A 23,482-nucleotide genomic window follows, 5' to 3' on the forward strand; every position below is an offset into this window, starting at 1 on the left:
ATGTCTGAGTTTTCACACAGGCTCTGGGGATTGAACTCTGGTTCTCATGTTTCTGTGACAAGCACTTTATGAATGAGCTATCTCCTAGCTGGTTTTGAGTCTGTGGAACCTTGTGACTGTGACCTAGCTAACAGAAGTGGTTTCTGAAGGCAGACCCTGAATGGGTTATCAGATTCGAGTTTGATCTCAGTTCTTTTGCTTCCAGATTCACCACTAAGAGGTGGTCACAGATTCTACTCCCATGGATCAAGCCCAGCTGCCATGCCTTCTATGTCACAATGGATTGACAGTCTCTCAAACTGAGGCAATACAAGTTTCTCTTAAGCAGACTCTATTCTGAATTGTTAATTTCACAATAAGAGTTTTATGATGACATGAAATGGGGGCTCCAGCATGGAACACGTTGGGCTGTCTCTAAGCATGCTGTTAAATAACTAAACCAGTGACTCTTTTAAGATGGAAACATGTCTGTTTCCCTAAAAGCAGAAGGTGCAAATGGGAACTTACTGCAAACAGTACATGGCAGGTGGCAAGCCTCAATGTAGATGGGAAATGAGGCACTGTGGGATAAAAGAAAAGTCATCCAATGCGTTCCTTCTCATTGCAGCAGGAACACTGTGGACACTTATAGGTACCTCATCAAATGGAAGGAAGAGCCTTGAAGAACATAACCCTACGCAGTGCAAATGAATGACAGGACAGCACCAAGAGCCTTAACTTTCCCTCACTGCAAATAAAATTCTAAATACCTCTCTGTATTCAGGACCTGACAAAATGGAGTTTATATGTAACGGTGCTTAATACCTGTTTTTCTGTGAGGGGGCTGAAGACGCAGCTCAGGCAGGGCTAGAGTATACAGAGTTTGAGGCTAGCCTGGGCTACAAGCAAGACGCAGTTTTACCCTTTCTTTGAACACACACAAAAAACACAAATAATGAAAAAATAATTGAAATAACAGAAGAGCATAGAAGTAAGTTATTTCCTCTATGTGGTCACATGTTTATTTTTGAAAGTTTTTTGTTTGCCTTAAAAGAAAAAAAAAGAAGAAAAAAAAATGGATCTGGTTGTCCTGGAACTATGCAGCACAGATCTCTGTGAGTTCGAGGCTGGCCTGGTCTACAGAGAAAGTTCTAGGACAGCCAGAGCCAAGCACACAAAGAAACCCTGTCTCGATGTGAGTTGTACTTTTAGTTGTACCCTATGGAATGAACCTACAGTTCTTCTACTTGGGAGGCACAGGACTGCTTGAGCTGAGTTAGGAGCATCCTTTCTGGGAGTGGAACATAATGGACTAATGTATTTGGTGATTTTCTTTTTTTACCAAGACAGGGTTTCTCTGTGTAGCCCTGGCTGTCCTGGAACTTAATCTATAGACCAGACTGACAACTGGCCTCTGCTTCCTGAGTGCTGAGATTAAAAGTATGTGCTACCATGCTCTGCCAGTATATCGTGTCTTCAGCTGACACATAAGAGAATACCATGATCTTAATGCTATTAAAAAAAAGCCCACACAGGAGAGAAACATTCAAATGTGAATAGTAAGCTGGAAGAGATTGTTCAGTAGTTTAGAGCACTGGCTGTACCAGGCAGTGGCAGCATGCACGCCTTTAATCTCAGCAGCCAGGAGGCAGAGGCAGGCAGATCTCTTTGAGTTCAAGACTAACCTGGTCTACAGAGTGAGTGCCAGGACAGGCTCCAAATCTAAACAAAGAAATCCTGTCTCGAAAAACGGGGGGGGAGGGGGGGAAGAAAAAAAAAAACAGAGCACCGACTGCTCTTCCAAAGGTTCTGAGTTCAATTCCCAGCATCCACATGGTAGCTCACAGCCATCTGTAGTGGGATCTGATGCCATCTTCTGGCATAAAGTTAATAGAGCACTTATATACATAAAATAAGTAAGTCTTTTTAAAAAAGACAATAAAATGTAAATAGTGGTGCCTGTCAATAAAATGAAGTAGTTTATTTGCTTCTTTATTCTTTCCTTTAGCTTTTCCCGAGAGTTCTGTTATAAATACACATTTTAATAACCAGAAAACAATGTTTTATTTTTTTAAAGAAGAAAAAAAATCCCCTTACTATAATAGGTTCATCATCTCTACATATAGGAAAAAACGTATGGCCACTTACCTAGCCACGTTCCGGGTTTCTGGAAGCTGAAATGCAATTCAGGAACATACATATGTATGTACACTGACTCACTTATAAAATTTCAATAGATGACTTCTGATACACAATAAATCCAAGAACAACATCACAAAACACATCACTGAATTATACTAAAATAAGGTTATTTACTGAAAAATGATACATTAGACATAATCTGTATATAGAACAAAGCAATTAATGGTAAACTTAATAAGGCACCTTTTAAATCAGATTCTGTACAAAATACATTTAGTGTGTTACATATCAAAGATGAATCTATATTTTTGGTGTTTTACAATTGCATATTAAAAATGCCTCCTTTTAACCTGTCAATGCCTTATGTACAGTTTCCCTAAGCTATAATATTTTCATTTTATACAATATATACTACATTTTAGCTTTTAAGAGGGAAGAATAAAGGTCACTAAAGAGCTTAAATAATTCCACTGAAAGAGTGCAGAGTACAACCTAAAATTACAGTATTATGTCTAATTCTTTGCAAAAGCCATATTCATAAGCTTTCCTTATGGGATGGTCATTCCTGCAGATTCACACACTTCACCAGAGGAACAAGTTCTGCTTGCCTAGTCTCCCCTCCTTCACAGCCAAGAGGAGAGCAAACCGTCACTGCTTAATATCTGACTCAATTTGTGTTGTTACCACAAGGGCTACATAACCTTTCTTTCAATATGAATTAAACTTTTGTTGAAATTATCTTAGACATCTGGAGACATTTCAAAACAACATGTATCTGGAAAAGACAAGGTTTTCACTTAGGAAATCTGCCTTGGAAGAAACAATCAATATCCAACAACTTATCTTGGGCCAAATCAGAGATACACGGTTCTTGAAAAATTACTATCTTTTTATTCTAAATAAGGAAAAATATCTAAAAAGAAAAAAAGGATTGAATAACATTAGAACATTCCAGGACAAGAGCTGATTAAGCCAGTTCACTTTACAGGCTTAGGAGCGTTTCTGGACACGGGAAGGATAACAAACATGCTGACTAAATACCTTTTGTTACAGTGTTTCCAGGGAAATCAGTTCTCAGTGTTGCAGAAGCCTCAAGACAGTCAAGTTGGGACCAATCTTTACCTGCTCTGTACCCCTGTAACACCTGACCATACAAACCACTTGCGGTATCTTCCTGGATCATTTGATATTTATTTAGGTAGATGGGTTTGGGCTTTTATAATGTTATGATTTAAAAAGATTGCTGATGTTAGCCATATTTTTTAAACTCTAGATTCAAAGTGGGACCAAATGAGTTTGCAGATTTTTACAAGTTACTAATTACTAACTACACAGTACTTTTTTTTTTTACCAGTTGTTTATATATTTTGTTTTAAATTACACTTATGTGTTTGAATATGTGGAGTGCATTATGTGTGTGTGTGGAGGAGTGCACGGGGGGATGCATGCCAAAGAGTGTATTGATGTCAGAAGACAATTATGGAATAGTTGGTTCTCTCCTTTCGCACGTGACCCAGAGACTGCACTGCAGGTGGCAGCTTGCCAGCAGTGTTTCTACCCACTGAGCCTTCTCACTGGCCAAGGGCTGATATAGTCTTCAAATACTTCACTGAATTTCCCATATTTTTAAATGCTTTATTTATTATGTATACAGAGTTCTGCCTGCATATATGCCTGCACAGCAGAAGAGGGCACCAGATCTCATTACAGATGGTTGTGAGCCACTATGTGGTTGCTGGGAACTGAATTCAGGATCTCTGGAAGAGCAGCCAGTGCTCTTAACCTCTGAGCCATCTCTCCAGGCTTAAATTTCAAATTTAAGAATAAGAGGGAGGAGAAGAAAAGGAAAAGTTTAATGCAACTTTAGACATTAGGGTTCTACGTAAGGACTATTGCAGCATTTGTCCTTTAAAGAATGTTACTGTTTCTACCGAGTACTGAGAGGCAGCTTGGGAAGGCAGTGACTCCAGTACTCACTATCAGCCTTAGAATTAATCCCTGGTAGCCCCCTTCCTCAGACCAAGCTAATTAGAAAAGAATCATTATATAGCGGCCTCCACACACCATTCAAGCATGTCTAAGAATGAAGTGTGCCGTTCATTAGGTATATCATCAAGATGATAATGATTTTTAAGACTTAGTTTATTCAGGCAAAAAATATAGCCAGGTTAACTTGGCTTAAGTAATTCAAATCTCCTATGTGTTCTCAGGCTTTGGTTACAATAAATGAAACTCATTAAATAGTCAAAGCAAGTCTCAAATTTGTGGAATTCGTGTATTATATTTAGTTATAAATGAATAGATGGACAGTCTCCCATTTAAACGAAAACGGTTGACTATGTTATAACGCAATCACTTTTAATTTATGTTTCATCCACAGAGACAATGTCACTTGATCCTCTCCTGGCTTGTTTGCGCAGAATAAACATTTAAATAATATGATATCGGCATGTAAGTTTGAACCAGAACTGTTCTTTGAGAGAACAAGCCCTCTATTAAAAAAAAAAAAAGCATCATTTTATTTCAGCTGTTCAGTATAGACATGGGCAGTGACCGGTACTGGACACTTCTGCCTGACTCTTTGTCTTCACAAGTTAGGGATCAGAAACTGTAAAAAGCAAATTTCTAAAGATTTAGATATATAAAATACATTTACCAGTTACTGACAAATTTATATTAGCTGACATCCTTCATAAAAGAATGAGGCAATATCTTAATGAACTTTTTGACTAAAGTTTTTAAATGCATGAATTCTGAAATTCACACATGGTTCTACTTTAAAACATTCCCCCCATTATGGATAAGATCCAAGTAAACTGTTTGGAATAGAGTTCTGTGTGCAAGTAAAATATGGCTAGAAAGATGATTATGTAGATTTTGAAAATAAAAGCACATTACACATGATAAACAACTTCCCTTTTTAAGAGATACTGAGAGCAAAGACTTCAGAATTTGATCACAGACATGCACATCATTATCAGATACAGCAAGGCCTTCTCCAGCAAGAGGCATTTTCTTCCAAAGTAGGGTTTAAAGTTTCAACTCTGGACAGGTGGTATTTTATTAAAAAAAAAAAAAATACCAAACTAGAAAACAAAATGGTGATAGAAGAGAAACAGTCCAAATTTATGGACACTTTAAACTTATTTGGCCTTTACAACTATTATGTTAGAAACAAATTTGGTGGAGAAGTTACTACAGTTACAAGGTAGATGACTTTCATGAGATTGGCAAATGTTGATCGGATATTGCATGTTTAACCTGTCAGCCACAATACCCTCCTGCACATCACACATTCTTTTCCTAAGCCCCATGGCAGCAGAGGAACTCTGGTGTACATATCAAAGGCATAGTGCACCATCATAAACCAGGCTGTATCCCAAAGAGATCATAATCTGTAGGCTGTTTACAAAGATAGAACGCAAATAGATGTTTTCTCTGATAGAAGGCAAAAATGTCTTTCTCCATCTCTGCTGAGTTCATTAATTTTCTCCAGGCTTTCATAGAAAGCATCACTTTATGGACAGAATAATGAGTGCCCAGAGTTAGACCAGAGGCTTCTTATCAGGATTGGAGTCTTGATATCGTTCATAAAACCAAACCTGTAGAACAAAGTTGTCCTGTCCATGTATAAAGATTGACACGCTTGGGAGTTCAAATCTTGTATTCCGCAGAGTACTGAAGGTTTACTGTTAGCAGCCTGTGAAGATGTGGCAAAGAAAGAGTCTGAAAATCAAGCCAACATCCTATTCCATGCTAACCCACCCATTCCTTGGGTGAAGTTCTTACAGTCTAGATTCTCCCTTACAACTGTATAACTGTCAAATCTTTACATCCTGGGATTCAACCATTTTTGCAAGTGTCTTCTTGATTCTCAAAGCTGTGAGTCTGGAGGCTGGATTATGGGCCCAGCATTCTGACATCAGCTTCAAAACTGCTCGAAGACACTAAAGAGAAATGGAAAGAGACTGTGGTAAGCATGGGGTAACACAACATTCACTCACTCATCACTTTACAGGGACTTGGTTCCAACTTACTTCATCACTGTTCCAGCGGTTAGACACGATTGGCCGCAATCGTTTGACACACACAACCTCACGCATATCTTCATAGGATGGGTCACTGGGCACCATGTTGTAATATGGTAACTGGTATTCCTCCACTATTCCTGTGGGGAGTGAAGAGACACAGTGAGCAGAAACATGGAGGAGTGGTATACAGCAGCTCACTCAACTACAGAACAAAGAATGAATTCGTACATAAAAAATTAAAACCTGGATGGTTCTCTTATTAACAGTAAATACATGTTTCTATTATTTATGACCCATCATTTCTAACAGGGCGAGTCTGTCAACAATGGTATATAGTGTTTCTCTTGGGGGTAGGGCACTTAAGACCTGAGACAAGAGGACTATGACTTGAAGCCAGCCTGTGTTACAAGCAATGAAACTCTCAAACAACAAACACAAAAGAAAGAAGTAAGATTTTCTTAAAATTTTTGGTGTAAATATCTGTTTACTTGTTTGTCACTCTTAGGAATGTCTCTATTCCTCTCTACTGCAAGAGAATGACTAATCACAATCTGCACACAAGCTCACAAGACAGCCCACTATGGCTTTCATTAAAAAGGACACAAGGTCAGCCCTTGCCTCTTGTCTGGGAACTGAATGGTGAGTCATTCACCACTGAGGCCGTCACCTCCCAGGTGCTAGCAGTAGTTCACCTACTAACTGCACAGAGGCCTCTGATGACAGCCAACAGATGTGAGCAAGACTGAGCTTCTCCGGATGACAACACTTTCCAGTCACAGCTGGCTGGGGAGGGGTGGAGCTGTTGGAGCCTCTCTCGGCACCTCTCCCCTCAGAGGACTTTAAGGTATCTTTTCACTGAAATGTATGTGAGGAATCAAGACAACTATGTGAGGATCTTAGGGTAAATCTAATGAAACCACAGATTCTGAGAGTGGCCCTGGAAAACACTGACATAGGTGACGTACAGACTAGGTAATTACTTTTTAAATGACAGGTAAACAAACATAATCAAAAACATGGTTCAAACTCTTACCTCCTGTAATACAACGACGAGCCATTTCCCAAATAATTAAGCCAAAGCTATAGATGTCAGCCATGATGTAAGGCTGGAAATGGTTCTTATTCAGGCTTTCATCCAGTACTTCGGGAGCCATGTAGCGCTTGGTGCCCACCCTGGTATTCAAGGGTATGTCAACTTCGTTTGTATCACTACGACAGGAGAAGGACAATGGCCATGTTGAGAGTCAACGATAGTTCTTATCTGTACTTTTTTTTTCTTTTTGGTTTTTTGAGACAGGACTTCTCTCTGTATCTCTGGCTGTCCTGGTATTCACTCTGTAGACCAGGCTGGCCTCGAACTCACAGAGATCTGCTTGCCTCTGCCTCCCAGAGTGCTGGGATTAAAGTCATGCACCGCCACCACCCGGCTCATATCTGTATAGTTTTAATAAACATTTTTCTTTCTAAATGTGTAAATTCCTATATTCTTTACCATAAATTCTTGGGGTCACATTACAAAATTTAGCACCTTTGTAGACTTTATATATTGCATATTATATAACATCCCCAGTATGGTCTGGAGAGGTTATTCTGGGCCTTGGTACCATGTCTGCCACAAATCACTAACTCTGACTTTTTTACACTAAACTGTATTACCACAAGCACTTTTATTTATTTTTTCATTTCCTCTTTCTCACAAGGACCATTCATTAGTTCGGCCAAAGATCTGTCACCAAGGAAGTTCTACACTTCTCAAAAAGTAACAGTGCTGGTCTAGGAGGTGGTACACACCATATAAACAGAGCATGGCCTATAATCCTAATATTAAGCACCAATGAGGTAAGGGCAGGAAGATCAGAAATTCAAGGTCATCCTTGGCTAAATAGCTGGTTCCAGTCCAGCTTGAGCTACATGTGACCCTGTCTTAAGAAAAGAAAAAGGAACCAGGCAGTGGTGGCGCACCTTTAATCTCAGCACTTGGCAGGCAGAGGCAGACAGATCTCAGTGAGTTCGAGGCCAGTCTGGCCTATAGAGACAGCCAGGACTGTTACACAGAGAAACCCTGTCTCAAAAAAACCAATATTTTATATAAGGACAAATAATTATATCTGAGAAGTATGAAAATAGAAGAGGAATCATTTATTGTTACCATTCTTATACAATGAGCTTAGCATTTTTTTTTCCTCCTTTTTTTGAGACAGGGTTCCTATGTAGCCCTGTCTGTCCTGGAACTCACTCTGTGGACCAGGCTGGTCTCAAACTCAGAGAGATCCACCTGCTTCTTCCTCCTGCATGCTAGGATTAAACACATGTGCTACCACTGTCAGGCTATAAGCTTAGCATTTAAAATACAGAATTATGTTATTTTTCAAGGTTCCAATCTACTTAATTACAAGAAAAGTGATATCTATAAAAAGTCAACCCAGTGAAAAATGATTTATTAGTTTCCTGGATTTTGAACTGAATTTTAGACTTGAAGACCTAATATTACTTGTGCCCCTAAAGCAAGCTTCTAGAACTGCTTTCCAGTAGAGAGGGATACAAAGTGTTATATTTTGTTATAAAACATCTGTGGTGGTTAATCTTTATTGTCATCTTGACTAGATTTGTAAGCAACTGAGAAACTAAAAAAGACCTGGAGGTGGGTCTCTGAGCCTGCTTCCAGAGAAGTTTAATGGACGAAGGACACAGTATCCTGAATGAGGTGATACCAATTCACAGGCTAGGGTCCCATAATGAGTTAAAATGGAAAACAGAGAAAGCAAGGGACCTCCCCCCAATTAGCGCTCAACTCTCTGCTTTTTGATTACAGGTGCAATGTGAGCAGCAATCTCACAATCCCACCATGATGCTTCCCCTTTTATAATGGACACATGAACAAAAGAACTTCTTCTTTCCTTAAAAGCTGTTTTTGTTGGGCTGGCATCATAGCTCAGCCATTAAAAGCTAAAGACAAAAGTTGCTTTTGTCATTTTTTGTCCTGGCAACACAAAACATAAGGACAGGCTCAGTGAGTAAGAGCACTTGTGGCACAAACAAGAGGTCCTGAGTTCAAACCCCTTACTTCCCAAGCTGGGTACGTCCATGTTCCCGCCAGTAACCCCACTGCTATAGAGGGTGGAGAAAGGATGTTCATTGAGGCTTCCAGTCACCAACCTAACTTCGGGTTTAATGAGAGACCCTTTCTCAAGGGAGTAACAAAATAAGTAACAAAATAAGTAAGAAGGGGCTACTGGAGGTCCTCCTCTGGCTTCTGCTTGTGTATCAGTACATACCACACAGAGAAGGAGGGGGGCAGGGTTGTCACTGTGATAAACCTGACAGTATGACTGATATGCCGTTAGTACTGGCCTATGGGAGGACTGTGGAAGAGTTCAGATGTGCATGCTAGAGAGGCCTGGGAATGATGAACAGAGCATACCGGGCCGTTCTGATAGGAAATGGAAGACTAGAATGCTGAGAGAAATGCAGAAAGTGGAGGCTTGGCTCATGATGCTTTAGGGAACAAGAACTCTACAGAGACCTAGGCTAGAGGCTAATTTATGTTTCATCTTGGCAAGAATAGGGTTGAAATCTTCATATGTCCTGAAAACTCATGTGAAGATGAATTAAAAGTAATGAATTAAGAACTGAAGAGATAACTTAGCTGTTAAAAGCATTTCATGTTTTTCCAGAGAACCTGGGTTTAATTTCCAACATCCAAAGCTTCAGAGATCTGATGCCCTCATCTGGCCTCTTCAGGAACTGCATGCATGTGACACAAAGATATCCATGCATGAAAAATATCTATACACTTAAAAATAAAAAATAAAGACAGTGTGGTGGCACACACTTTAATCCCAGTATTTGGGAGGCAGAGGCAGACAGATCTGAACTCGAGGCCAGCCTGGTCTACAGAGTCAATTCCAGGACACAGGAAAACCCTGATTTGAAAAACAATATCCACCCCCACCCCAACAATGGACTAAGATTGTGTTCACGTATGTGTGTACCATGTGAGTGCAGGCATCTGCAGATGGCACTGGAACTGGAGTTACATCTGACTGTGGGCCTCTCATGAGTGTGCTGGAAACAGCAGCAACTGTTTGTAACTAATGAGCCATCTCTGACCCCAAGGACTGCGCTGTTTGGTGGAGGAAACCTGAAGACAGCACGCCATTCTAGCTGTGGCGTGGTTCGTTCTTTCTTTCCTGTGTTCAGGAGGGAGCACGTGTACAGCTCAGAAGACAACTTGCAGGAGTCAGTTTTTTTCTTCACTATTCTGGTTCCAGGGATGGAATCATTATCAGGCTTAGTGGCAAGTGCCTTTACCCCACTCAGCCATCACACTGGCCCTTACTTATTTTTTAAAGGAGTATAAAACCATTTTACACAATAAAGTTAATAATAAGCTAATAATAAGAAATTAGATAACATTCCAATAGCTCAAAATTATTTTCCTGGCTTCTGCTAAACCAGTACAAATACAAAAAAAAAGGAGAATCTATATAAAAAGAAAGAGTTTGGGGCGGGGAAAACAAATAGGTCAATAATTTACACTATAATAAATAGTTTGCTCATTCATTTATGGTAGCCAAGTCTTAAACTGCCTAACCATATGATTACATTTCCATGAACTGTCTTCACTACTCCACAATCTTAACTTTCTAGTTCATTGATCTGAACTTTGTGTGAAGGATCCTACTTAAGTCAACTAAAACCAGTCTAGTTTCCTGAGTCAGGAAGCTATTGACAGTGATAAAATTTTGTCTTTCAGAGATTGTACAAATAAGTCATTGCACATATGGTACTATGTATTTGTGAATGTAATACACAGACAGACACACACACACACATTTGTGAATTTCCCAACCCAAACTTGCAATTAACTATTAACTACAAAATCATCTATTTCATTAGAAAAGTATGGTTTCAGGAAAATTTTTGATTTAACCCTGCTCCAAAACGATTCTATAGAGATTTTCCCAGTTTGAGCTGCCAAGGCATAGAAAGGCCAAGTACAGCTGTGGCAGAAAAGGAACAAGCTGACTAAGTGATGAAAAAGCAGAAGAATTCATTGGCATCACCATGTGGTTCATCAGTCACACCAAATGGAAGTTAAATGGCCATGGAGGCCTTATCAAGGTTCTTCAAAAAAACACTGCAACAGTGCTGAATTCTCCAAAATAAGAGAGATCTAGGAAGTTGAAGGTGCTAGGACTAGGAATGTCCATTGAAGAAAAGCTCCAAGTACGGAGTAGAGCCAGCCTAAGAGAGAGGCTACATTTATCGCAGGCAGCAAAGCAGGATGAATGGGGCTATCCAAGTTCACTGGAGCCCATATGATGCCATCACAAATGTCCGGTATATTTGGTATGCAAGCCTGCTGAAAAACAAAAAAGCCACTCATTGAACTGCGAAGTTATCTCTTCAGTCCCTCCAGTAGTACTTTTCTTTTGTGGCTGTAAATGAATTCTGAAATGTGAAACAACCACTCCATTCTTAAACTACATCATAATACAGGATAACTGCTTCAACAGTCACCTGATTTTTTTTGGAGGAAGGAGGGGCTTGAGACAGGGTTTTTCTGTGTAACTCTGGCTGTCCTGGAACTTGCTCTGTAGCCTGCCTCTGCCTCCAAGTGCTGGGATTAAAGACATGTGCCATACCATCTAGCTACTGAAATTTTTATAATGCCAACTGTTTTGGAAAATTGACAATATCAAGAGAATATCTCCCACATTTACAGGAGTATGAACTGGCACACGATACTGCTGTGAAGCAGTACTATACAACATGGCACAAGTTAGTATGTGGAAGCTCCTCCAGTAGTCTCCCTTCTCTAGAAATCCATTATGAAAAAATACTTATGCAAGTACTCAAAAGTAGAGTAATATGTATAAATGATTGAAATTCAATAATATTTATGATAACCTTCATTTCTTTTTTTTTTGACAGAGTATCTCTGAGTATCCCTGGTTGTCTTAGAACGAACAACTCAGAGATCTGCCCACATTTGCCTCCAGAGTGCTGAGATTAAAGGTGTGTCCACCTTCCCATCCTGATTTCATAACCCCCCCTTTTTTTTCGGGAGTGGGGGTATTCAAGACAGTGTTTCTCTGTGTAACAGCCCAGGCTGTCCTGGAACTTACTCTGTAGACTAGGTCGATTCCAAGATTTGCCTGCCTCTGCCTCCCGAGTGCTGGCGTGTAACTACTATCACATGGTTTCATGACAACCTTGCTTTAATACAGATGAACTGGAAGCAAACTTAATGCCCTTTGTCCATTACTTGGGTCACAAGCTACTTATATGTAACATGGACAACTATTTGAAAAAAGATCAAGTACAGGTAAACTGAAATAAAAGAATAAAAAATAGAAAATCAACAATTATGTAGAGGCTGGAGATGTGATTTAGTAGCAGAGTGTATATTTAGTATATGTAGGATCCTGAGTTCAATCCCCAATAATCCCCCAGAAAAGTATAGTGAAACATAGCTTTGTAAAAAAGAAAACAAAAACAACAAACAAAAAACCCCAAAGTAACCCTGATTATAAATACCAGTTATATATTGAAATAATTTCCAAACATCAAACAAAAAATCATTTACCTGTTGAATTTAACAGCCAGACCAAGGTCAGCAATACAGCAACTTCCATTTTTCTTAATAAGGATGTTTTTGCTCTTCAGGTCTCGATGAGCAATTGCAGGCTTTCCTTGGGTACCATAAATTTCTGTGTGGAGGTGGCACAGACCACAGGCAGCAGAGTAAGCTAACTTGAGTAGGGCTCTGGTGTCTAGTGTGGCACATTTCAGGAAGTCATAGAGAGATCCATTTTCATGGTAATCAGTAATCAAATACAGCTGAGTCCAGGAGCCAGTGCCTTTAATGTCTGCAGCTATAAAACCTGTTTGGTTAATGAGTTTAAAAGGTTAGCTATCAGCAGAGGCGCTAGGCAGTTACAGATGCACATTCAAAATACTGGAAACGAACTACTTACTTTGTACAGATAGTACTTTCCTAATTTGACCTGCAAAATGTTTTGATTGTGTAACAAACCAACAAAAAACCCATTTCCTATGTCACTACATAGTATAGTGTTACTACATTTTTACAAATTTACAGTATTTTTTTTTGCCGGGTGGTGGTGGCGCACACCTTTAATCCCAGCACTCAGGAGGCAGAGGCAGGTGCCTCTCTGTGAGTTTGAGACCAGTCTGGTCTACAGAGCGAGTTCCAAAGCTACACAGGGAAACCCTGCCTCGAAAACCCCCCAAAAAACAAATTTAGAGTATTCTTAAATTTATGTATGTATTATGTGTGTTCATGGAGGACAAAATCAGGGGGGTGTCATATTCTCTAGAGCTGAAGTGACGGGCAATTATCGGCTTCCTAATGTGGGTGCAGGGAATCAAAGTGAGGTCCTCTGCAAGAACAGTATGTGCTCTTAGCCACTGAGCCATCTCTCCAGTCCATATTTACAGTATTTTTAAAGACAGGGTTTTGCTATGCAGTCCAGGCTATATCTAAACTTGTGATCAAACTCAGTCTGAGTGTTGAGATTATATGCCTGTGCCAGAACATACAGCTAGCTAATTTATGATAATCCTAACATTAATCACAACCGTGATAATAATGACTAAGAAAAAGAAGTAATAATAATAACCTACATGATGTTCTCGTGAGATGGCAGCACACACTTGTAATTCCAGTATTCAGGAGACAGAGGAAGCACAAACTGAAGCTGCCAAAGCTACAGAGTAAGACTCTGTGCAAAGACAACAAAAACAAAACCCTACCCACGAACACCCAAAATAAAAGTTTTTATTTCAAGTTGAAAAACAGATACTTTAAGTTACATGTGAAACAAGATCTTTATAGGTGGAATTATATTTACATGAAGCCATGCAAGATATAGATGGCTAAAGTCGGTTATTCATAGGAATAAGCCTCCACGTATTTATTTAGGAGCTGGGTGGTGGAACCCCAATGAGTCAAAGAGTAAAAAACAACCAACAATAGTAAAAGAACACTAAAGACTGGCAGTCAGGAAGAAACCCCAGATAGGGCAAGGCCCTGCCAATAGCTTGATTTTTAAAATTCTGGATTCTAAAATTAAAGGGGATAATCTAATCAGTTGTTTTCTTTCTCTGTATGTGTACACATGTGCATACATGTGAGTGATAGTGCCTTTAGGTCAGGGAACCACCTTACATGTTGTTTCCTATTGACCCAGAACTTAGACCCAAGCGCTGGGTCAGAGTGCTCTGGGGATCCACCTGTCTCCTCTACCTTCCATCCTTCACCATCACTGATTACGAGCTTGTACTATAACACACTTAGCTCTTTAAGTCGCTTCTGAACTCAGGTTTCTGCTTATTAGGCAACCCCTTCTTCACAAGTAGGCTACCGCCTCACACTGCTTCTGGTGTTTTCTTTTTTGATTTTTTTTTTCTCTCCTTTTTTGAGGAGTAATTTTAGAGACAGGGTTTCTCGGTATAGCACTGGCTGTCCTGAAACTCTATAAACCAGGCTGGCCTTGAACTCAAGAAATCTATCTGCCTCAACATGGGATTAAATGTTTGGGCCAACACACCTGACTACACTTCTGATGTTTTAAGCTACTCAGTTTGTGATAACATTTTACACAATAGGAAAGGAACATAAATCTCAGCACTTGGCAATGGGCAAAGCACTTTACAAAATAAGAGACAGTATAATAGCAGCTGAAAAGACACAGGAAAACGAGATCTGTTTATATAATCTACTGATCAGAGACCCACATTACTTCACTACTATATAAATGAGGTAGTGAGAGGAACATATACTGGGTATAGAAAATACAGTGAAGCCACACACTGGGTTCTTGTGCTGACAAAAGCTAAAGGCGGACTCAGTTAAAGTTACCCTAGAAAAAGCATTCTGTGATGCTCTCTACAAAAGACTTGGCTTCCACTATTATGTACATTCAATAAACCAGTTTTAATTATGCTTTTGAAACTCAATGCTGTTTAGAGTAATAAAAAGCTTTTTTTGGCATTCTCTGGTTCTGGTTCACTAAGAATTCTGCTGGATTTCTTTTAGTTATACAAACATTTGAATCCACATGCACACGGCAGGCTCTCCCCTGTACCCAAACACCCCTGCCACAATGAGAAACTTACTAAAGCGAAGGAAACTCACCAAGTATATTTTCATGACGCATTAACACCGTCTGGTAGATTTCCGTTTCTCTAAACCAGCTAGCTTCTTCAGTGGTAAAAAACACTTTGACTGCCACTTTCTCGCCACGCCATTTACCCATCCACACTTCTCCATATCGGCCTTTACCAACCTGCCGAACCATCTGAATCTGTTTGGCAATAGTTCGCTGAACCTACACAGGAAAGAAAAAAGACAGCATTTTGAGCTCTTTAGGCAAAGAATCTTTTAAGACTGACTAATCTATTAGCAGTCTATTAAGTTGTGATATGTCATGCCATGCCATAAAACACTGGCATATCCAAATAACTTCCATGCAAACATACTAACCTCAATGTTTAAACTACAGTATTTAAAAGCAGCAACAAACAATGTATTCTGAAATCACACACAGTCACCCTTGAGAAGTCTCCTTCCCCACAGACTTGGGTTTTGGTTATGTGACTTCTTTTGTGAACAGAATATCAAGTATGTGACTCGCAGACTTCACAGATGCGTGTGTATCACAGCTTGCCCTTTCTTTTGGGCTTCTGGGAACCCTGCCTCCCACAGAGAGAAGCAGCACCATGTCAACTGTCAATCCTATGCACAAGCTATACAGCTGATCAGTATCTGGGCAAATCTAGAAGTCAAACTTCCCAACAAATTCAGCCATGAGAAATAAATACTTTTGGCTTCCAGTCACTAAGTTCAGGGTGATTTACTATACAAAATCTAAAAATAAAAACCCCTCACCTCAGTCTCTAAGATCCTAGATGATCTGACCCAGCCCCAGTTTTCACTATTTACCTATACTCCCCTTATTCCAACTTTTTTTTTTAATTCAATTTTTTTCCCCCAATACAGAGTATTTTGCTCATTTATTACCCTCTTCAAATTCCTCCCAGAGGTTAGAGGTGGGACTATGTGTCTAACTCCCCTTCTCAATGCTGGGATTTTGTCTTGTTTGGAGCTATGCATGTTACCACACTTTCTGAGTTCATATGTGTACTGGTCCTGTTGTGTCTGGAAAACACTGTTTTCTTGGAGTCATGCACCATCTCTGGCTCTTACAACTTTGAATGTGAGGGTGATCTGGCTATGACATCTATCAACCCGTTGACTGCTAGGGTTGATTCAGCTGGCCTGAATAGCCAGTCAGATATCTCCTTCCTCTTTCAACACTCTGTGTGGATCCCACTCAAAACTTCCCCAGATAGAGAAATTAATTGTTTTCAGTGAAGGGTATAGAAGTAGCTTTGCTCCCCCACTGGAACCTCCAAATAAATAAATTCTCAAGCTCCATTCTAACTTTTCATAATTCACTCATTTATTCCTCTCACAGGCAGGCTCTTGCTGCAGGCCCAACTTTCTGTATAGTGCTGTTTGTCTGTCTCTCTCATACTCATTTATTGGCTGTATCAGTCAGAATTACAATCTTGTTTTTTATATACCTTTGCTTGAATTCTATTCCTGGCTCATAGTAATTGGGAATAATATGTGAAGTACATATGTACTTTTTTGCATTTTAATATTACTAATAATTTTAAATAAATAAGAACATGCTCTTCTGGATGGAAGTGTATATCTGAGGCTGGAGCTATGCAAAGCTGAACTAGTTTATATCATAAGTCACTTAGCATAAAATCTTTCTGACATACTTTAAGGTCAAAATATTCAAGTATAATTTATATATAAAATAAAATGTACATTTTGAAAATTGAGCAGCGGCTGGGCGGTGGTGGCGCACACCTTTAATCCCAGCACTCGGGACACAGAGGCAGGTGAATCCCTGTGAGTTTGCTACAATGAATTACTTCAGTACTTTAAACAAATTATGGCCTCATGTAATCTTTTATAATGAAATCTTTAAAAAAAGAAAAAAAATCATTGAGCACCCCTGGGGGTGTCTGAAGCCAGCCAGCACTCAGGAGACAGGTGGATCTTTGTGAGTTCAAGGCCAGTCTGGTCTACAGCGTGAGTTCCAGGACAGACAGGACTACACAGAGAAACCCTATCTCAAAAAGCTCCCCCAAACCAAAACAACAAAAACAAAAAACCCCAACAAACAAACAAACCATCAGTCAATCAATCGATCAGGGTATGAAGGCACACACCTTTAATTCCAGCACTCCTAGGCATAGCCATGCAGATCTCTATGAATCCAAGGTGAGCCAGGTCTTCATAGATAACCCCCCCAAAACAACAACAACAAATAATAATAAAATCAACTGATTGGGTTGGAGGGATGGCTCCGTGGTTAAGAGCACTGGCTGCTCTTCTAAAGTGTCCAGGTTCAATTCCCAACACCAAGGGTGGCCCACAATAATCTGTAACTCTTGTTTCAGGGGATCAAACATCCTTTTTTGGCCTCTTTGAGTACACAGGTACACAAATAGATACGCAGGCAAAAAAAGTCCCATGTACATAAACTCTTGTACAAGCGCATCCCTTTGTGGGCTGTGCTCTGCCCATCAAATACACAGCACTAACTAGTGCAGCTTTGTAAGTAAGCTGGGAACCCGTGTAGTTAGGTCCTGCGCTCTTTTCTAACAACTCAGCTCATCTAGTTCTTCGTATTTTTATAAATCTGTCCATCCATTTCTGTAAAAATTTGCTCTGATTTCTGTTTGGACTGAAATGAACAACATGGGGCTAGAGAGATAGTTCAGAGGTTAAGAGCACTGGCTGCTCTTCCAGAGGATGGGAGTTCAATTCCCAGCAATCATATGGTGGCTCACAACCGTTCATAATGAGATTTGGTACCCTCTTCTGCCTGCAGGCATACATGCAGGCAGAACACTATACATAATAAACAAACAAACAAGCAAGCAAACAAACAAACAAATAAAATAAAAACAAACAGATTATACACCTCCATCTATTTAAGTCTTAAGAATATTTAAGAATATTTAATTTCAATGATACCCCGACTGGAATAAATGCTACATCCTGTCCCAAATCATGGGACTTCTACTTGGGAAGCTCTTACAATGTCTTTTTAAAAGTAGGAAACTTGCCAGGTAGTGATGGTGCATGCCTTTAATTCTACTTGGGAAGCAGAGACAGGTGGATTTCTGTGAGTTCAAGGTCAGCCTGGTTTACAGAGCGAATACCAGAACAGAGTCCAAAGTTACACAAAGAAACCCTGTTTGGAAAAACCAAAAAAGAAGCAATCTACTTCAAAAAATTTTAAGAATATCAATTAATTAATAATTCAATAACTAATAATTTTTGGTATATAAAATTTGCAATGTACATATTTGCCTAAGATTATTTCAAACATATTTCATGCTTTTTGATATTACTTCAAATGATAGTATTTCTTAACTTTCAGTTTCTAGACATGTTGCCATGGTATATAAAATCAGTAAAACTTAAATCATGATTATGAATTCTGAAAACTGACAAGCATTGGTTGCAGTAAGCTTATTTGTACCAATCTTGGGTTTTTTTTTCCATAATCATATTATCTGCATACAGCTATCCCTACTCTCACCTTTGCAATTCTATCACAGATTACTTTAGACCTATTAAACAGTTAAAAGACCTACCCAAAAATGTAGTGTTGTGATTAGGAGGACTGCCTCAGTATGTTCTTCTCCATCCCTGAAGCCGATTATCTGCATCCATCCATCTGATTGTTCGTCTGTCAGTCTGTCCGCCTGCCTGCCCACCCATTCATCAGAATTATCTGTAACCTTTTTTAGACCTAAACGTTTTTTAGACCTATACTTCCCTCAGCCAATTAGCTTAAACTTAACTCTCATATTTTAGTTGGCTACTAAGACGCCCACTTACCCATGATGTCACATCTGTATTCATATACCATTTACATTTATAAAATGCTTTTAGCTTACCAATAAAGGTAGTCCAGATCCACTACCAGAGCTTTGTGATTGGTCAATCAGGTCTTTCAAGGATTCTCCTACTGGAATAAATGCTTCATCCTGTTCCAAATCACGGTTGTAACGGCCTCTGCTTGAGATGCTCTTACAGTAATGTCTTTAAAAAAAAAGTTGGAAGCAATCTACATTAAAATTGGAACACTCTGATACTCTGAGCCTTGAGATCTAACATCATTTCTTCAGGCAGAATCATGACCTAATAAATCTTTACCACAGGAAAAAAAATTCTGTTATAATTCACTAGAAATGGGAATTAGAGGTAGAATGCTGTGTATCATGCTAACATTAAGAGATAGTCACAGTCTATTAGCACGAGAACACATGTACAAGAGAGTGTGGTGGCATACATCCTTCACTTGGAAGGCATAAGGAATGGGAGTTTAAGGTAGCTTGGGCTAAAGAGCCAAGCTTGGACTATAAAGTGAGGTCTTGTTTAAAAAATATCAACACATATACCTTCCCCACACCCAAAAAGGCCAGACGTGGTAGCACTAGGAAGAGTCAGGCAAGAGGATGCTGAATTCAAAGGCAACCTAAGCTGCATGGTGAAACTCTATCCCCAAAAGCAAAGGTAAACAAAACCCCCAAATGATTGCCTTCCCTCAGCATGTAACATGGCATCACAGCTGTAAAAAACTATAAATTTTAACAATGTTTTTAAAAAATATGAAAGGATATTCAGCACAAAAAGTTACTAATCACACAAACACATATACTCTTAAAACTATAACTGTATCTTTGTGCTCAAACTGTATGTGCCCTTAAACCCAGCACTGGAGTGATATGGGCAGGTTGAGCTCAATGAGTTCAATGCCAGCCAGGTCTACATAACAAGCTCTAGGACAGTAAAGGCTATAATCTGCACTTTTCCAGCTGCACGGACATTTTCCTTTGCTGCTAGACTGTTAAGATCATGGGCTGCTCTTTCAGAGGACCTGAGTTCAAATCCCAGCAGTCATTTGGTGGCAAACAACCTTTTTGGCCTCCAAGGACACTGCACACATGTGGGGTACTGACATACATGAAAGCAGAACACTCATACACATAAAACAAAAATTTAAAAAATTTTTAAAAAATTAACTTTTTTATAACCAATTTTGAGAAATGTGCTTTGTATTTCTCTTCATATTTTTGGTATCTTTACGAGCTTACTAAAACTTTTAGATTAATAATTTTCTGGTTTTCATTTAAAGCTGAAAAATCCCAGCCAGGCAGTGGTCCTGCACACCTTTAATCCTAGCACTCAGGAGGCAGAGGGAGGCAAATCTACATGAGTTCGAGGCCAGCCTGGTTTACAAATAAGAGTTCTAGGACAGTCAGGTTTACAGAGCAACTTTCAAGACAGGCTCCAAAATAAAACAAAACCAAACCACACATACACACACAAAGAGAGAGGAAAATCCCTGGTCATTATTTTTTTGTAATGTATATATTTATTATGTATACAATGTTCCATCTGTGTGTATGCCTGCAGGCCAGAAGAGGGCACCAGACCCCATTACATGTGGTTGCTGGCAATTGAACTCAGGACATTTGGAAGAGCAGGCAATGCTCTTAACCTCTGACCCATCTCTCCAGCCCTGGTCATTATTTCTTAAACATTTTTCTTCTTGTCCCTTTCCGTCCACCGAGGATTCTGATTATAACTATACTGGATCATGTCTCATACAAAATTCTTTCAGAGCTGAGGAAACAATGTGCAAAGCACTTGCCATGCAAGTGTGAAGACACAAGTTCAAATCCTCAGAACACATACAAAGTTGGGTGATGCTGTATCTGTATGTAATTTTAGTGTCCACACATGGAGATGGGAAGCAGAGACAGAGGAACTCCAGGAATCTCATGGGCCAGCTAGCTTGTAGCTGCACAGCTGTGCACAGCACTGAACAGAGACACGAAGTTTCCACAAGCATGTTGCAGCACATGCACACACACGAATTCTTTCAAACAGCTTCTACTCTCATGCTTCCATGTCCACTTAGCTCTTAAGTGAAATCTAATTTGCCATTTTCTTACCCATTCACAATGACATTCAAGGTATTTTAATCTAATTCCCTCAAGTTTCATTTGGATCTTTTTAAAAAGTCCTCCCACATTTCTACTTAAATTACTGTAATACCACTTGATCTACAAAGTGTGTTCCAGGACAGCCAGGGCTGTCTTGTCTCAAACAAACAAACAAACAAACAAACAAACAGTAACTACAACAAAAAAGTCAAATACTGTTTTTTGTTTGTTTGTGTAACCCAGGCTGGTGCTGAACCTGTGAGTTGAGAATGACCTTTAACTCCTAAACCTTCTGCTTCTATCACTTGAGTGTGGGAATAACAGATGTATTCTTTTTTCTTTATTGGGGGGGAGTGTCTGGGACAGGGTCTCTCTCTTTAACAGCTCTAACTGTCCTGTAACTCACAGAGATCTGCTTGATTCTGTCTTCCAAGTGCTGGGATTAAAGGCCTGCACCACCAACCACCCAGCAATAGATGTATTCTTACAAATATTATTGTATTATTTTTCCCAGAACAAAACTGAAAACAGCATGAATCTTCAGGGTTTTGGTTTGTTTTTGATTTTAAAGACAGGCCCTCAGTATGTATACCAGCTGGCCTCAAACTCAGAGGTCCATCTACTTCCTGCCTCCTGAGTGCTGGAACTAAAGACTGTGTTCCACCATGTCCAGTTTGGTCTTGTTTTAAAGGTGTGACCAGAGCAAAATTTACTCCAGAACTAATTAATTATTCTCTGTGTCTGAAGCAAGACCTACAATTTTAAACAAGACCTATGGTTTCCTAGTCTCAAAGATAGTGGCTAACAGAGACCATTCCCAGCTTTCTGTGACCACCAACACTATTTCCTCCAGCCATTTTTTGTTCTTCCCAGCCTTGGGTAGTATTTTGTATGAATATGCTGAATACTGATTAGGGTTATCTGCAGAACTCAAGTCTTCCTATGAAGTTTTCTGTTGTGGAATATTTGTTTAACCATGCAAAGATGTGTTGCATTTAATTATGCAAAGATGTGTTACTGTTTTATCTTGCCTGTCTAATGATGTGGGAAGTCCTTCTGTATTTGTGTTGCTTTTATTGGTTAATGAATAAAAAAACTGCTTTGACCCGTGATAGGGCAAAGTAGAGCTTGGGGGGGGGGACTAAACTGAATGCTGGGAGAAAGAAGGTGGAGTCAAGAGAAGCCATGTAGCTGCCAGGTGCAGACACTTCTGCTGGAGTCTGCCAAAACTTTGCCAGTAGGCCATGACCTCATGGTGATGCACTGATTAATGGAGATGGGTTAGTTTAGGATATAAGAGCAAGCTAGAAATACACTTAAGTGATTGGCCAAGTAGTGATTTAAATAATGTAGTTTCTGTATGAATATTTTGAGAGTCTGGGCAGCCAGGAAATAAATGAACAGCCTTCAACAACAGTGTAAGGCACCTGATTGGTCTAATAAAAAGCTGACCAGCCAATAGTGAGTGAGGAGGTATAGGTGAACTTCCAGGCAGGGAGAATTAAGTGGGAGGAGGAATTTAGGTTCCAGAAATGAAAAAGAAAAGAAAGACCCCAGGGATCAGAAAGACAGACACAAAGGAAGCAGGAGAGTAGGACACACATAATGAAAAAAAGTAAAAAGCCACAAGGCAAAACATACATGAGTAGAAACATGGTAAATTAAGTTAAAAGAAGTAAGTCTAAGTTAAGGCTGAGCATTAAAAATTAATAGTAAGAATCTGTGTCTTTATTTGGGAGCTGGTTGGTGGTCTAAAGAAAATTCCAACTACAGTTTTCTATTTTTCTGGTTACCTGCCCCATGAATAGCTGATGGCATCTCCCCAGACGCTCACCTATATTTTCTCATCAGAGAATATCTACATTCTCTATGTCATAAAGTCAAATACTCTTCAGGCAGAAACACAGGCAATTTTAGTGCTTAATTCTTTGTTTCCCGTTTCTAGGAATCAGTGTTCACTCTGAGAGATTTGCAGGGCTCACTGGTATGTGTTGAATCTGCCTAGGCCATTTCATTTAACTCTAATTAGTATCTGTAGGTCTTTTCTCCCAGGCTGCACAAGTTCCCCTAAGAATCTTGTCTGGTTTATAAGATTTTTAATCTTTAATCTGACAAGTCAAAGTCATTAAATTGGTATTTACATGTTCACCATATCTCTTATTTTCATTATCATGTCTCACCCCATAGTTGATAAATTGTTTTTTTTTTCTTGTTTCAGAATAAGTTTTTGTTTGTTTTGAAACAGGATCTCA

General features: G+C 39.4%; 2 protein-coding genes across 3 annotated transcripts in view; one reads left to right on the top strand and one right to left on the bottom strand.

Annotated features, from left to right (window-relative positions):
- Positions 1-4,677, top strand: part of Mmrn2 (multimerin 2) — a 29,059-nt gene extending 24,382 nt beyond the window's left edge. Inside the window, exon 8 of the mRNA XM_085687856.2 lies at positions 206-4,677. Coding sequence (XP_085543982.1) covers positions 206-217 — 12 coding nt within the window. The 3' untranslated portion in view covers positions 218-4,677. The remainder of the gene's footprint in view (positions 1-205) is intronic.
- Positions 2,272-23,482, bottom strand: part of Bmpr1a (bone morphogenetic protein receptor type 1A) — a 109,075-nt gene continuing 87,864 nt past the window's right edge. For both annotated transcript variants that reach the window (XM_085687857.2, XM_085687858.2), the window contains exons 8-13: positions 19,176-19,320; positions 15,319-15,511; positions 12,745-13,042; positions 7,186-7,361; positions 6,159-6,289; positions 2,272-6,068 (exon numbers count right to left, since the gene is read on the bottom strand). In XM_085687857.2, the coding sequence (XP_085543983.1) occupies positions 5,943-6,068; positions 6,159-6,289; positions 7,186-7,361; positions 12,745-13,042; positions 15,319-15,511; positions 19,176-19,320 (1,069 nt within the window). In that variant the 3' untranslated portion in view covers positions 2,272-5,942. The remainder of the gene's footprint in view (positions 6,069-6,158; positions 6,290-7,185; positions 7,362-12,744; positions 13,043-15,318; positions 15,512-19,175; positions 19,321-23,482) is intronic.

Source organism: Myodes glareolus, chromosome 5 (genome assembly GCF_982192425.1).
Source record: "Myodes glareolus chromosome 5, mMyoGla1.1, whole genome shotgun sequence".
NCBI lineage: Eukaryota > Metazoa > Chordata > Mammalia > Rodentia > Cricetidae > Myodes > Myodes glareolus.